The sequence below is a fragment of the Pristis pectinata genome, chromosome 7, assembly GCF_009764475.1.
Source record: "Pristis pectinata isolate sPriPec2 chromosome 7, sPriPec2.1.pri, whole genome shotgun sequence".
Classification (NCBI taxonomy): Eukaryota; Metazoa; Chordata; class Chondrichthyes; order Rhinopristiformes; family Pristidae; genus Pristis; species Pristis pectinata.
The window spans coordinates 4,388,941-4,405,617 of NC_067411.1; the positions used below are offsets into that span (position 1 = coordinate 4,388,941).

Here is a 16,677-nt window from a genome sequence, read left to right on the forward strand (position 1 = left end):
CTTCCCCTCCTCCGCAGATGCTGCTCGAACTGCTGAGTTCCTCCAGCAGATTGTTTGAGGCTTCCGTTTCTGAGGACTGTTGGTAACCCGAAGTAGGGGAGCGAACAGGAACAGTGTGTGGGAGCGGGTCACAGGGACAGCTGTGACAGGAGAGCCAGCAGGTCTCGGTGGGTGAGTCCGCTCAGCGCTCCCAGCTTTGATCGGCTCCACCCAGCCCCTGAATGTTGCGGTTCAGGGAGGGTGGGGAGGGAAGGCGCGGGGAAATAAGATAAGATAACGTATCTTTATTAGTCACACGTACATCAAAACACACAGTGAAATGCATCTTTTGCGTAGAGTGTTCTGGGGGCAGCCCGCAAGTGTCGCCACGCTTCCGGCGCCAACATAGCATGCCCACAACTTCCTAACCCGTACGTCTTTGGAATGTGGGAGGAAACCGGAGCACCCGGAGGAAACCCACGCAGACACGGGGAGAGCGTACAGACTCCTTACAGGCAGCGGCCGGAATTGAACCTGGGTCGCTGGCGCTGTAATAACGTTACGCTAACCGGATGCCTGCAGCCCCGCAGCAGTGGATAAATCCGTCCCCACCCATCCCGCCAGTCTCCCAGGCGCTCGTTCCTCTGTACGGGCTGTCTGTAAGTCGGGCGTTTGTAACCCAGGAAGACCTGTAGATCGATGCTGAAATCCTCAAAAAATAAGAAACATCTAAAATCTAAACTCGGACATCCCTGCCCTTGGCAGCTGAGGCCTTAAGCTGAGGAATTCTCTGCCTAAACCCCTCTGCCTCCCACCTCTGATTCTCTCGCTCCTCTCCACCAGATACTTCAGGTCCGGAGCTCCGCCCGTTATTAACCCTCTCCACACCCGCTTCCCGGCAGATACCATTGTGCCGGGATCCTTCGCGGTGACTCTGACCTGGAATTTACCAAACCGCACAACGGGTGTTTTTAACATCACCAGCCCGCTCCCAGGAGACTGGTTCCTGGCCGCGCACCTACCGAAGGATCGAGGGAAGATATCAGTCAAGGTAAGTGCTATGGACCACATGATGTCAGAGCATTGGAGCAGCTGATGGCCGGGAAGAGCGTGGGTCTCCAGAGAAAGTCACCACAAATGCAGATGCTGAAAGTCCAAAATAAAAGCAGAAAAATCCAGAGACACTCAGCAGGTTGTGTCAGGTTGAAGACCCTTCATTAGAACTGGGGAAGAGAGACGAAAGCAAAGGTAGTTTCAAGTTGCAGGGTAGATGTTGGAAGGAATTGGTGAATTGGTTCAGTATTCTCACATGTACTGAGGTACAGTGAAAGACTTTGTTTTGTGTGCCATCCATACAGATCATTTCACATCGGTGCATTGAGGTAGTACAAGGGAAAACAATAACAGAATGCAGAATAAAGTGTTCCAGTTACAGAGAAAGTGCAGTGCAGGCAGGCAATAAGGTGCAAGGTCATGACGAAGTAGATTGTGAGGTCAAGAGTCCATCTGATCGTACTAGGGGACCGTTCAATAGTCTTATAACAGCGGGATAGAAGCTGTCCTTGAGCCCGGTGGTACCGGCTTTCAGGCTTTTGTATTTTCTGCCTGATGGGAGGGGGGAGAAGAGAGAATGTCTGGGGCGGGTGGGGTCTTGTTGGCTGCTTTACCGAGGCAACGAGAGGTGTAGACAGGAATGGATGGGACAAAGGGGATATTTGTGTTAAGATGAGGACAGGGTTGCCAAGGGGATAAATTGCAGGGGTCATCAGGTCAATGGTTTAATGGGGGCAGTTAGAAGGTGATAACGTGGACAATGTCGTGTGATGTGTTGCTAATAGTGAGACCCAGTGGGTCACCCTGTGCTAATAGAGATAGAGAGAAACTGAGCCAATATCACAGATAGAACATAGAACATTGAACATTACAGCACAGTACAGGCCCTTCAGCCCACAATGTTGTGCTGACGTTGTATCCTGCTCTAAGATCTATCTAACCCTTCCCTCCCACATAGCCCCCTATTTTTCTATCATTCATGTGTCTATCTAAGAGTCTCTTAAATGTCCCCAATGTATCTGCCCCCACAACCTCTGCCGGCAGTGCGTTCCACGCACCCACCACTCTTTGTGTACGAAACTTACCCCTGACATCCCCTTATACCTTCCTCCAATCACCTTAAAATTATGTCCCCTCGTGTTAGCCATGGATGACATAGAGCAGAAGTGGCCAATTGTGATACAGACAGAGAAAGTGAGCCACCTGAAGTTGCAGAATTTGATATTGCTTCCGGAAGGCTGCAATATCCCCAGACGGAAGATGAGGTGCTCTTCCTTGAACTTGCATTGGGCTTCATTGTGACAGTACAGGACGCCACAGTTAGAGATATCAGAATGGACGGAGAATTAGAGTGGCCAGGGACGGGAAGCTCAGGATCAACCTGTGGACTGAATGCAGGTGGTGGGCAAAGCCCTCACCCAATCGGTGTTGGGTTTCTCCTGCGTAGAGGAGACCATATTGTGAATATCGAATGTAGGACACTGGTCTGGAAGGAGTGCAAGTGAATGACTGCTTCACCTGGAAGGACTGGTTGGGTCCTTGGATGGTGGGAAGGGAAGGGGTGAGTGGATGGGTGGTGCATCCACTGGCCTCAACCCAAAATCAGGGCCAACCTGTTCCCTTTTGGGGTAAAGAAGAGGCAACTTTGGACGTCAAGGGTTTGATTAAAAAATGGAAAAATATGATGGACTCTGAAAATGGCTATGGCCTTCAGGAGTATGGAGAGTATTGGGGGATGCTTAATAAAGAAATAAGGAGGGTAAAGAGGGTCCATGGACTATCATCGACAGAGAAGATTAAGGAAAATCCCAAGGCATTTTATATGTTCAGAGCAAGAGGGTAACAAGGGAAAAATTGGGGCCCATAGAGGACCAAAGGGGCAAACAGTGCATGGGGTCAGGGGATGTGGGTTACGTGAATACCCTTCATCTGCATTCACTGATGAAAAAGTGGCTGGAGATTTCAGCTGGGACGGTTTGATTACTAAATTTGTATTTGACACAAAAATTGGTGGTGTTGATCATGGGGAGGTTAGTCAGTCTACGGAACGGTATTGATCGGCTGGTAAGTTGGGCAGGGAAATGGCAGATGGAGCTTAATCTTGGTAAGTGTGAGCTGATGCATTTTGGGGGTCTAATAAGGGTAGTACAAACACAATGAATAGTGGGGCACTGGGGAGTATTGAGGAACAGAGGGACCTTGGTGTACAAGTCTATAGATCCCTGAAAGCAGGAGCACCAGCAGATGGGGTGATGAGGAAGGTGCTCAGCTTCCTTACCTTCATTAGCTGGGGAATACAATAAATGTGCAGGGAGGTCTTGGTACAACTTTATAAAATGTTGGTTAGACCACAGCAGGACCACTGTGTGCAGTTCTGGTCACTGCACTGTAGTGAGGATGTGATAGTGCTGGAGAAGGAGTCACCTGGGATGGAATGTTGCCAGGGGTGGAGTGTTTCGGTTATGTTTTGTTTCCTCTGGAGCAAAGGAGGCTGAGGGGGAACAAAGCCAAAAACAGTTGGAGGAACTCAGCGGGTCAGGCAGCATCTGTGGAGGGAAAGGAATCGTCAGTGTTTCAGTTTGAGACCTATATCAGGACTGGGGACCTGATAAAAGTGTACAGACGTATGAGGGGCATAGATTGGGTACAGTAAGAAACCTTTCCCCATGGCAGAGGTGTCTAAGACCAGAGGGCATAGATTTAGGGTGAGGAGTAAAAGTTTTAGAGGAAGAATTTTGTGACCCAGAGGGTGGTTGATGTTAGGAGCTCACTGTTTGAGGGGGTGCTGGAAGCAGACATTTAAGAAGCATCTGGACAAGTGTCTGAATCGGCAAGGCTGAGAAGGCAGTGGACCAAGTGCTGGTAAATGAGATTGGTACTGATGGTACTTGCTGGTCAGTGGATGAATGGGCTGTTTCTCTGCTGGAAGACTCGATGATTCAACACCACTAAAGCTCAGGGCCATCCAGACATTAGCATCACGTTGGTGTTTGTGGGAGCTTGCTGTGCTTCAGCTTGCTGCTGGGTAAACAGAACCATCACCACACTTCTACAGTTCCAATCCCAAGATTCTAAAAGTTGTTCCAAGACTGACTTGCTTACACACTCGTCGCACAGCTATGTAACTACCACACTGATCTAAGTTATAGAGTCATAGAGTTATAGAGTTATACAGCACGGAAAAGGGCCCTTCAGTCCAGCACGTCCATGCTGACCAATTTGCCTACCTGAGCTAGTCCCATTTGGCCCATATCCCTCTAAACCTTTCCTATCGATGTACCTGTCCAGGCGTCTTTTAAATGTTGTTCTTGTACCTGTCTCAACCACTTCTCATTCCATAGACGGACAACTCTCAGGGTCAAAAAGTTGCCCCTCAGATCCTTTTTGAGTCTTTCCCCTCTCACCTTAAACCTGTGCCCTCTAGTTCTTGATTCCCCAACCCTGGAAAAAAGACTGAGTGCATTCACCCGATCTATGCCCCTCATGATTTTATGCACCTCAATAAGATCACCCCTCAGTCTCCAATGCTCCAAGGAATAAAGTCCTAACCTGCCCAACCTTTCTCTATAACTCAGTCCCTTGAGACCTGGCAACATCCTTGTAAATCCTTTCTGCACTCTTTCCAGTTTAGTAACATCTTTCCTTTTGCAAGGCGACCAAAACTGAACACAATGCTCCAAAAATGTGGACTTACCAACATCTCTCCTTTCTCTTCTGTCTTCAGGGCCTCTACGAAGAATGCCAGTACCTCTTCCAACCCCAGCTCATCGTCCAGAAACTGATTGGGATTCCGGTCCTATACCCTGGATACGTGATGGATCAGGTGATCCCAGCCCACAACAGATCAGCGCTCTACAAGTAAGTGAGCTGCTGAATTCTCTTCAACTAATGTTACTGAGCAGATGATATAATGGGGCAGGAGAGAGTGCACATTGTGCAGATATTGTTGCAGCTGTATAGGACCCTGGTCAGACCCCACTTGGAGCACTGTGCTCAGTTCTGGTCACCTCACTACAGGAAGGATGTGGAAGCTATAGAAAAGGTGCAGAGGAGATTTACAAGGATGCTGCCTGGATTGGGGAGCATGCCTTATGAAAACAGGTTGAGGGAACTTGGCCTTTTCTCCTTGGAGCGACGGAGGATGAGAGGTGACCTGATAAGTGGTGTATAAGATGATGAGAGGTATTGATCATGTGGATAGTCAGAGGCTTTTCCCCAGGGCTGAAATGGTGGCCACAAGAGGACACAGGTTTTAAGGTGCTGGGGAGTAGGTACAGAGGAGATGTCAGGGGTAAGTTTTTTAATCAGAGAGTGGTGAGTGTGTGGAATGGGCTGCCGGCAACAGTGGTGGAGGCGGATACGATAGGGTCTTTTAAGAGACTGTTGGATAGGTACATGGAGCTGAGAAAAATAGAGGGCTATGGGTAAGCCTAGTAATTTCTAAGGTAGGGACATGTACGGCACAGCTTTGTGGGCCAAAGGGCCTGTATTGTGCTGGAGGTTTTCTATGTTTCTATATTCTCTTCCCGCTGCAGTTGCCATTATGGGAAATGGATAAAGCCCCCCAGCCCACCCCTCCGCCCCACACCCCCCACCCTCTCCGGCCAACTGGCTGCCTGTCTGGGTTGTGGTCTCACTGCTCTGGGGATGGTGAAGCAATAGCAGGGCTCAGTTCATCCTGCAGTGGGTCTGAGTGATCTCAAGGTGAGGGACTGTGAAGGTGGTAAATCACTCACTGGGACGTGGGCCTGGTCACCTGACTAGAGTTGACAGGGAGGGGAGGGGGTTGAGGTTTGGGGGAGGGGAATATTTATAATCAGGGGACCTAGAATATAAAGGAAAGTCAGTCGAACTTTTAAGATAAGATTTCTTTATTAGTTACATGTACATCGAAACACACAGTGAAACACATCTTTTGCGTAGAGTGTTCTGGGGGCAGCCCGCAAGAGTCGCCACGCTTCCAGCGCCAACATAGCATGCCCACAACTTCCTAACCTGTACGTCTCTGGAAATGTGGAGGAAACCAGAGCACACAGACCACAGGGAGAACGTACAAATTCCTTACAGACAGCAGCCAGAACTGAACCCAGGTCGCTGGTGCTATAATAGCGTTATGCTAACCGCTACACTACTGTGCCTGCCCATTTTCAGTTGTATGTGGAGAGGAGATGGTGTGGGTGGGGTATGGGGACGGGTGAGTGGGGTAATGGGATGGATGGATATGAGTCTTAGAGTCATAGAGTCACACAGCATGGAAACAGGTCCTTCAGCCCAACTGGTCCATGCTGACCAAGATGCCCATCTAAGCCAGTCCCATTTGCCCGCATTTGGCCCATATCCCTCTAAACCTTTCCTATCCACGTACCTGTCCATGGATATGCATGAAATAAATTGGTTCAGGAGACATTTAGGGATTTGGAGAGGAGGGAGTCAGGGGTAACTGGGGCGGTGGGAAGGTAGGGGCGAGGGATTGGGGAAGGTTGGTTGGGGCTGAAGGACAGGAGGAAAACTCCAGGATTTGGACCCAGTGATGATGGAGGAGAGGTGACATATTTCTGAATCGGGATGGTGTGGGACTGGGAGGGGAACCTGCAGGTGGTGGTGTTCCCCTGCACCTTGTCCTCCTTGGTGGGAGAGGTCATGGGTTTGGGAGGTGCTGTCAGAGTAGCTGGGTGAGTAATTGAAGTGCATTTTGTAGACAGTGCCACACTGCAGCCTCCTTCACTGTTACTGGGTCTAAACCCTAGAACTCCCTCCCCAACAGCACTGTGGGAGAACCTTCACCAGAAGGACTGCAGTGATCCAAGATGGCGGCTCACCTCCTCCTTCTCAGGGACAATTGGGGATGGGCAATGACACCCAGATCCCGAAAAAAAGGAATAAGAAAGATCCCAGCTCCTGGTTGTTTGGTTTTCTGACCCTTTGACTCTTCAACCATCTTGGATCAAGAGCCCAATAATTCCTTGTGTTTCTCCAGCTCTGGATTACCGGAATTCTCCAAATTCAGTCCGCCTATTTCTGGGCTCTCAACGTCCAGTCTACCCAACTCCCAACCATCCGCAAGATTCTCCATCCCTCCCCACCTCACTACTGGGACCCTCTAACTAATACAGTTACCTCTCTTCCCACCAACCAAGTTTTCCTGGGCTCCTGCCCCATCGATCGTGCCCCAGTGCTGGCTCCCGACATGGTTTCTCTCTTCCCATACCTTCTCCCCTGTAAACACTGACGTACTGAACTCCTGGCAAGGAACAGCACCAAGGGATGCTGCTGCAGAACTGCCAACAACTCTGGGCCCGGTCCTCGCCCACACAATGTCCCACACTCCCTCCCCACCAGCCTCACACCGATTTCCCCATCTGATCACAAGAACACAAGAAAATAGGAGCAGGGATAGACCGCTCAGCCACTCAAATCTGCCCCACCACTCAGTATGGTCATCACGGTAGTGTAGCGGTTAGCGTAATGCTTTACAGCGCCAGTGACCTGGGTTCAATTCCGGCCGCTGTCTGTAAAGAGTTTGTACGTTCTCCCCATGTCTGCCTGGGTTTCCTCTGGGTGCTCCGGTTTCCTCCCACATTCCAAAGGCGTACAGGTTAGGAAGTTGCGGGCATGCTATGTTGGCGCCGGAAGCGTGGCGGCACTTGCGGGCTGCCCCCAGAACACTCTACACAGAAGATGCATTTCACTGTGTGTTTCGATGTACATGTGACTAATAAAGAAATCTTATCTTATCTTATCTATGCTGGCCTCAACTCCTCGTCTGTACCAGTACCCCATAACCATCAATTCCCTTGTCATTTGAACATGGAACACAGAACAGTCCAGCCCAGGAACAGGCCCTTTGGCCCACCATATCTGTGCCGACCATGATGCCAAATTAAACTAAATCTCTTCTGCCTGCATCCCTCCATTCCCTGTATATTCACGTGTCCGTCTAAATGCCTCTTAAACACCATTATCATTGTCTATTTCCAACACTCTGGCAGCACGTTCCAGGCACCCACCACTCTGTGTAAACAACCTGTCCCACGCAGCTCCTTTAAACTTTCCCCCCTCTCATCTTAAAACTATGCCCTCTAGAATTTGACACTTCTATCCTGGGCAAAAGATTTTATCTATGCCTCTCATATAAACCTCTATCAGGTCTTCCCTCAGCTTCTGACACTCCAGAGGAAACATCCCAAGATTGTCCAACCTCTCCCTATAGCCAATACTCTCTAATCCAGGCAGCATCCTGGTGAACCTCTTCTGCACCCTCTCCAAATCCCCAAATCCTGTAATGGGGGCGACCAGAACTGCACACAACACTCCAAATCTGGCCAAACCAAAGTTTTATACAGCTGCAACATGACTTCCTGACTCTTATACACAACGCCCCGACCGATGAAGGCAAGCGTGCCGTACGCCTTCTCTACCACCCTATCTACTTGTGTTGCCACTTTCAGGGAGCTGTGGACTTGATCCAAGATCCCTCTGTACATTAATTAATCTCCCTCCACATTAAATTGACCATTTTGCACTACAATGGACTTCTTTTTTTTGTTCTAATTTTATTCTTTCTTTTATAATTTTTTTATAATTTATGTTGAATTTATGTTTTTCTTGCGAATGTTGTGACTCTAATGCTCTGTGCCTGTGACGCTGCTGCAAGTAAGTTTTTCATTGCACCTGTGCACACATGGACTTGTGTACGTGACAATAAACTTGACTTTGAAATATATCTAATGATCCGGCCTCCTCAACCCTTGGGGCAGAGAAATCCAGAGATTCACCACCCTCTGCAAGAACGCCTATGCACACGAGATTTGAATGACCCGTCCTTTTTCTTGTAACTACGTCCCCTCATTTGAGACTCTCCCACTGGTGGAAACATCTTAACATCTACCCTGTCGTGCCCTGTGTGAACGTCGGAGACCTTGCAATAAAACAGCCCAGAAGAGTCCATCAGCTTCGAGGCAGCAGATCCTTTCTGGTTAATTGAAGCCATTAACTGCTGGCAGTGATCCCAGTGTTCAAGGAACTATTGTCCTCCTCTCTGCCTGGTACAGGTTTAATCCAGAGCCTGGGACCATAGGGGTGGGAGCCAACTGCAGTGTCTTTGGGCTTGGAGCCAAGGGACAGAGACACAGAAATGCAGCATGCGCGCACACACACGCGCACACACACGCGCGCACACACACACACACTGGGCATGAGGCCACTGCAGAGACAAGCAGTGCCATTGTAGGGGCAGGTTCTATTAATTGATGCTGTGAGCCATGATTGGGGGATGGGCGGTAATTGGTTGATTATTGTCGCATGTACCCAGATACAGTGAAAAGCCTTTGTGTGCGTGCCATCCAGACAGTTCATTCCATACATAAGTACATCGAGGTAGTACAAAAGAAAACATAATGCAGAATAAAGTGTTACAGTTACAGAGAAGGTGCAGTGCAGGCAGACAATAAAGTGCAAGGCCATGACGAGGTAGATTGGGAGATCAGGAGTTCATTCTTATCATATAAGAGGTCTGTTCAATAGTCTTCATGTCCGTACTTTTGACTTCAATGTTACTCCCTGAAGTACCAAGATTTGAAGCAATATTAACGTCAAATTAAGTTGCAGGAACAATCTTCACGGGCAAAGGTTAAAACCACATTTAACGACAACTGTCTGTGTGGAGTTTGCACGTTCTCCCAGTGACCATGTGAAGGAAGGATGTGGAGGCTTTGCAGAGGGTGCAGAAGAGGTTCACCAGGATGCTGCCTGGATTAGAGAGTATTAGATACGAGGAGAGGTTGGAAAAACTTGGGTTGTTTTCTCTGGAGGTTCAGATGCTCCGGTTTCCTCCCACATCCCAAAGACGGTTGATTAGTCACTGAAAATTGTCCCTGGTGTGTAGTTGAGTGGATTCTGGGAAAGTGGGGAGAATAGGCTACAGGAAAGGTTAGTAGTTAAATGGTGCATGGCACAGTGGGTAGTACCTCACCGCTCCAGAGAACCGGGTTCAATCCTGCCCTCCGGCACTGTCTGTGTGGAGTTTGCACACTCTCCCCATGACCGTATGAGTCTCCCCCGGGTGCTCCGGTTTCTCCCACATCCCAAACATGTGCAGGTTGGTGGGTTAATTGGCCGCTGTAAATTGCCCTCAGTGAGTGGATGGGGGGTAGAATCTGGGGGCAGTTGATGGGAGTTGTGGGGAGAGTGGGATTAATGTCGTATTGGTGTAAATAGGTGGTTGGTATTTGGTTAGTATGAATCAGATGGACCGAATGACCTGTTTCTATGCTATATCTCTCTATAACTCTGGGATTGTCTGTGAGACAGCATAGACTCAATGGGCAAAATGGCCTCCTCCTATGCTGTACAGAGATATGTTCCTCATGTTCTCATCTTCCTTCGCCCCCCCCCTCCCCCCAGGGTTTTCATTCCCAGCTACACGTCCTGGGTGACTGTCCGACTGTCAGAATGCAGCAGCAGCAACAAGACGGTGCGGGGCTGCCCGGTGCTGCTGAAGGTCAGGGCCAAGGCCCCGCCCCTGCACAACACCAGCCACGTGGACTGCGGGCAGCTGCGCGTCTGCGAGCTGCGTCTCCTGGCCCCCTTCTGGCAGCAGTGGTACTACATCCTGGTGGAGAGGTCTGTTCGCGGCCTCAACCTCCACTTCCAAGTCAGGGTGCACGTCACAGGTAAGAGGTGAACATTCTCGGCACCTTACCTCCTCCTATCCCTCTTCATCTCAGCCCTTCAGCTAATGCTATCCTTTATTCCATCTGGGATCTGTTAATTCAGTGTCCAGTTTAATTCAGTCTCCAATATTGGGATTATCTGATGCCAGCAAACTGGAATATTGCATGTCCAATCATTGCACAATGGATGTTAACTTGTCATTCACAGATAATATGAAAACTGGTGGTGTCGTGTTTAGCATAGAAGATTGCCAAAGGACACAGCAGGATATGGATCAGTTGTAGATACAGGCAGAGAAATGGCAGATGGAGTTTAATCCGACCAAGTCTGAGGTGTTGCCCTTTGGGAACACAATTGTAAAGGGAAAGCATGCAGTTAATGGCAGGACCCTTAACAGTGCTGATATACTGAAAGAGTCCAAGTTCATAGCTCCCTGAAAGTGGCTTCACAGGTTGATAGGGCAGTAAAGAAGGCATATGGCATGCTTGTCTTTATTAGTCGAGGCATTGAGTTCAAGAGTCAGGAAGTTATGTTACAGCTTTATAAAACTCTGGTTAGGCCACATCTGCAGTATTGCATTCAATTCTGGTCATCCCATTATAAGAAGGATGTGGAGGCTGTGTAGAGGGTGCAGAAGAGGTTTGCCAGGATGCTGCCTGGATTAGAGGGCATGTGCGACAAGGAGAGTTTGGACAAACTTGGGTTGTTTGATAGAGGTTTATAAGATTATGAGAGGCATGGATAGACAGCCAGTATTTTTTTTTTCCCAGGGTTGAAATGTCTAATACTATAGGGCATGCATTTAAGGCGAGAGGGGGTAAGTTCAAAGGAGATGTGCGGGGCAAGTTCTTTACACAGAGAGCGGTGGGTTCCTGGAATGCACTGCCAGGGGTGGTGGTGGAGGCAGATACAATAGAGGCATTTAAGAGGCTTTTAGATAGGCACATGGATGTGCAGAGAACGAAGGGATACGGACGTTGCGTAGGCAGAAGGGATTATTCTAGTTAGGTGTTTAATTATTCGTTTAATTAGTTTGGCGCAACACCGTGGGCCAGAGAGCCTGTTCCTGTTCTCTGCTGCTCTAAGTTCTACATTCTATGTTCTATTTCCAGCATCTGCAGTTTTTAAATTTTCATTACCTGCTCTTAGGCATCCAATAAGCAGGTCATGTTTGTGCACTGGACATGCAATGGATATCATGGGGTCATCGAATGATACAACACAGAACCAGGCCCTTTGACCAACTCTGTCTGTGCTGAGGAACAGAGGGAGACACAAGAGACGGCAGATACTGGAATCTGGAGCAACAAACAATCTGCTGGAGGAGCTCAGCAGGTTGAGCAGCGTCTGTGGGAGGAAAGGAATTGTCGACATTTTGGGTTGAAACCCTGCATCAGGGCTGAGAGTGGAGAGGGGAGGTGGCCAGCAACCTTGGTGTACAAGTCCAAAGGTCTTTGAAGAAAGCAGCACTGGTAGATAGGGTAGTGAAGAAGGAATGCCGGATGTTTGCATTCATTAGCTGGGGCAAAGACTATAAGAGCAGGGAGGTTATGGTACAACATTATAAAACACTGGTGAGCCACAGCTGGAGTACTGTGTGCTGTTCAGGTCACGACACTGCAGGAAGGGTGTGACTGCACTGGAGAGGGTGCAGAGGATGTTCACAAGAATGTTGCCTGGGATGGAGTGTTTCAGTTATGAGGAGAGACGGGAGAGGCTGGGTCTGTTCTCCCGGGAGCGGAGGTGGCTGAGGGGGGACCTGATAGGAATGTACAAAGTTATGAGGGCCATAAGTAGGGCAGAGATGAGAAAACTTTTCCCTGTAGCAGAGGTGACTAAGGCCAGAGGTACAGGGTAATATTCATTCAAGGGATGTTGGCTTCGCAGGCTGAGCCAGCATTTAATTGCCCTCCCTAGTTTCCCTTGAGAAGGTGGCGGTGAGCTGCCTTCTTGAACCGCGGCAGTCCCTGAGGTGTGGGTACCCCCACAGTGGTGTCAGGGAGGGAGTTCCGGATTTTGACCCAGTGACGGTGAAGGAACGGCGATATATTTCCAAGTCAGGATGGTGTGTGGCCTGAAGCGCAACTTCCAGGTTTGGGTGTTCCCCAGGCTTTTGCTGCCCTTGAACTTCTATCTGCGTTTGGAAGGTGCTGTCTGAGGAGTCTTGGTGAGTTGCTGCAGTGCATCCTGTAGACAGTACAAACTGCTGCCACTGTGTGTCGGTGGTGGGGTGAGTGGGTGTGGATGAGAGTCCATCAAGCTGGCTGTTACGTCCTGTATGGTGTTGAGCTGCTTCAGTGTTGTTGAAGCTGCACTCACCCAAGCAAGTGGAGGGTGTTCCCTCACACTGCTGATGAACCTTGTCAAGTCAAGTTTATTGTCATGTGCACAAGTCCATGTGTGCACAGGTGCAATGAAAAACTTACTTGCAGCAGCATCACAGGCACAGAGCATCAGATAAGCAGCATCCACAAGAAAAAACATGTTATGGACAATTTTTACAAGAAATAACACAATTAGAACCAAAAAAAAACAAAATCCATTTTAGTGCAAAGTGATACAAGAAGTTGTACAAGATGTTGGTGAGGCCGAATTTAGAGTATCGTGTGCAGTTCTGTTGCTGTACTGAGGCAGCGATTAGGGATGTGCCGGTTGGTTCAAGAACCGAATGGTTGAAGGGAAGTAGCTGTTCCTGAACCTGGTGGTGTGGGACTTCAGGCTTCTGTACCTCCTGCTTGACAGGAGCTGTGAGAAGATGGCATGGCCCAGATGGTGGGGATCTTTGACGGTGGATGTTGCCTTCTTGAGGCAGCACCTCCTGTAGATACTCCCAATGGTGGGGAGGGATGTGCCTGTGATGTATTGGGCAGAGTCCACTACTCTCTGCAGATTCTTACGTTCCTGAACATTCGAATTGCCGTCCCAGACCATGATGCACCCAGTCAGGACACTTTCAACAGTACATCTGTAGAAGTTTGTTAGAGTGTTCAGTGACAGGCCGAACCTCCTTAACCTCCTAAAAAAGTAAAAAGGCTGGCATGCTTTCCTTATGATTGCATCTATGTGCTGGGCCCAGGACAGGTCAGCTGATACGTTAACACCCAGGGATTTAAAGCTGCTGACTCTCTCCACTACTGATCCCCCAATGTAGACTGGCGCATGTTCGTCCCCCTTCCCCTTCCTGAAGATGGTGGACTGGCTTTGTGGTGTTAGGAGATAAGGGGTAAGAGGTTTAGAAGGGAGAATTTTTTCATCCAGAGCTTGGTGTCTGGAATGCATGGCCCAAGGGGGGTGGTGGCTCTCACAACATTTAAGAAGCATCTGGGCAGGCAGTTAAATCACCAAAGCACAGGAGGCTATGGAACAGGTACTGGTAAATGGGATTAATATAGATAGGTACTTGAGGATTAGCATGGACAAAGTGGGCCAAAGGGCCTCTTGCCATGTGACTCTGTGACTCTATGGCACTAATTCCATTTACCAGCACTTGGGCCATAGCCTTCTATGCCTTGGTGATTCAAGGGATGTGTTAATGACTGTATATTGGATATGCAATTGCCTTGCAATGGGTCCGCAATAATTACGCAGTGGGTTTGCAGTAGACATGCGATGGGTATGCAGAAAGCTTGCAGTAGGTATCCAATGGACGTGCAATGGGCTGTGCTGTGGATGAATGGCTAACTCAAGGCTACCATTACAACCCACAGTGACCTTCCAGCCTTTATCACAGGTCCACTTGTCCATAAGACAAGCCCTGGCTAGTGACCCTCACAGACATTTTCTCTGCAAAGCTTAAAGGGCATGGGAGCAGTCCTGAATTCAGGAGGAATGCTCATTTAGAGGAACATATGGTTGGGAGGGACTTTCTCTATCTGTCTGACAAACATGATAAAACATGAATAAATAATAAATGTATAATCCAGCCTAATTAATATACACAAGTAGGAAGTGATTCCAATTACTCTGAATTCACGAAGCAGAAACTGCTGTCTTTATAGGAATGAAATATTCATGTTTTAGGCTGTGATTTCACTTTGAGATGAAGCTACAAGATTAACAGTGCAGTAAAAGGATGATGAGATATACTATTAATTAGTGTGTCCATGTGCGCACACGTGTGTAGACCTGTGTGTTTGTGTGCATGTCTACATGCACCTGTGGGCATACATGCATCCGTGTGCATGTGCATACTTGTATCGATATGTGTGCGTGTGTATACATGTGTGTATTCACTCATAGAGGGATACGGACATTCCGTAGGTAGGAGGGACTAGCTATGTCAGCACAACATTGTGGGCTGAAGGGCCTGTTCTGTGCTGTACTGTTCTATGTTCTACATTTGTGCTATTATCCCTTGAATAGGTAAGTGGGAGAAGAATTAGGGTGGAGTTAATGGGAATGTGTAAGTCAATAAGTTACGTTGAGATAAGTGGGCAGCTCAAGACTGATGGGATGGCCCTGAGAACTTGCATAGACCTGATGGGCTGAAGGGCCTCTTTCCATGTTGGAAAGAAAAATGATAACGTGATTTAGCAGGTTCAACCTGCAGAGTGGAAGGAAGTAGATTCAATAACAATTTTCAAATTGGGTATTGAATAAGTGCTCGAAAAGGAAGACGTCCAAGTCTCTGGGGTAAGAGCAGGTGGGGAGTGGGACTAATGGGAGAGCTCAGCTAGTGTACTGTGTGCAGTTCTGGTCACCACACCGTAGGAAGGATGTGATTGCTCTGGAGAGGGTGCAGAGGAGATTCACCGTGATGGTAACAAACAGGATACTGGAAGAACTCAGCAAGTCAGGCAGCATCTGTGGAGGGGAATGGACAGTCTCCTGCCAGCCTCTGTCACTCTCTCCCACTCTCCCCCTCCTCCCTCTGCCTATACAGCCCTCCTCACCTGGATCCACCTATCGCCTGCCAGCTCTTGCTCCATCCCTCCCTCTCATCTCTTTATACTGACTATCTCCCCTCCACTCATTCACTCTCGACCTGAAAACGTCAACTGTCCGTTCCCTCCAACGGACGCTGCCTGACGCTCTGAGTTCCTCCAGCATCTTGTGTGTTGCTCCAGATTCCAGTGTCTGCAGTCTCTTGTGTCTCACGAGGATGATGCCTGGAAGGGAACTATGAATTTCATCTATAAGTTACAGAGTCATAAAGCTTGGAATCAGGCCCTTCGGCCCACCGAGTCCATGCTGACCATCAAGCACCCATTTACACCAATCCTACCCTAACCCATTTTTTATTCTCCCCACATTCCCACCAACTGCCCCTCAGATTCTACCCCTCACCCACACACTAGGGTCAATTTTCTGTGGCCACGTAATCAACCAATCCATATGATTTTGGGATGTCCGAGGAAACCAGAGCACCCGGGGGAAACCCACGCAGTCACAGGGAGAACGTGCAAACTCCACACAAACAGCGGCCTAGGTCAGGATCGAACCTGGGTCTCTGGAGCTGTGAGGCACCTATGAGGAGAGACTGGATAGGTTGGGTTTGTTTCTCTTGGATTGTCACCCTGCCATTAAGCTGGAAAGAGTGCAAAAAAGGTTTACGAGGATGTTGCCAGCACTCGATGGGCTGAGTTATAGGGAGAGGTCGGGCAGGCTAGGACTTTCTTCCTTGGTGTGCAGGAGACTGAGGGGTGATCTTACAGAGGTGTATAAAATCATGAAAGGCATAGATAGGGTGAATGCACTCAAGTCTTTTTCCCAGGGTTGGGGAATCAAGAACTAGAGGGCACAGGTTTAAGGCAAGAGGGGAGAGATTTAATACGAACCTGAGGGGCAACTTTTTTTTACAGAGAGGGTGGTGCGTATGTGGAACGAGCTGCCAGAGGGAGTGGTTGAGGCAGGGACATTAACAACCTTCAAAAGACAGTTGGACAAGTACATGGATTGGAAAGGTTTGGAAGGTGAGTCGGTAGTAAGGAAGGCAAATGCAATGTCAGCATTCATTTCGAGCGGACTAGAATA

General features: G+C 48.8%; 1 protein-coding gene across 2 annotated transcripts in view; it reads left to right on the forward strand.

Moving 5' to 3' along the window:
* tmem8b (transmembrane protein 8B) overlaps window positions 1–16,677 on the forward strand; it is a 97,513-nt gene that overhangs the window by 34,866 nt on the left and 45,970 nt on the right. For both annotated transcript variants that reach the window (XM_052019880.1, XM_052019881.1), the window contains exons 3-5: window positions 823–1,030; window positions 4,757–4,890; window positions 10,435–10,703. In XM_052019880.1, coding sequence (XP_051875840.1) covers window positions 823–1,030; window positions 4,757–4,890; window positions 10,435–10,703 — 611 coding nt within the window. The remainder of the gene's footprint in view (window positions 1–822; window positions 1,031–4,756; window positions 4,891–10,434; window positions 10,704–16,677) is intronic.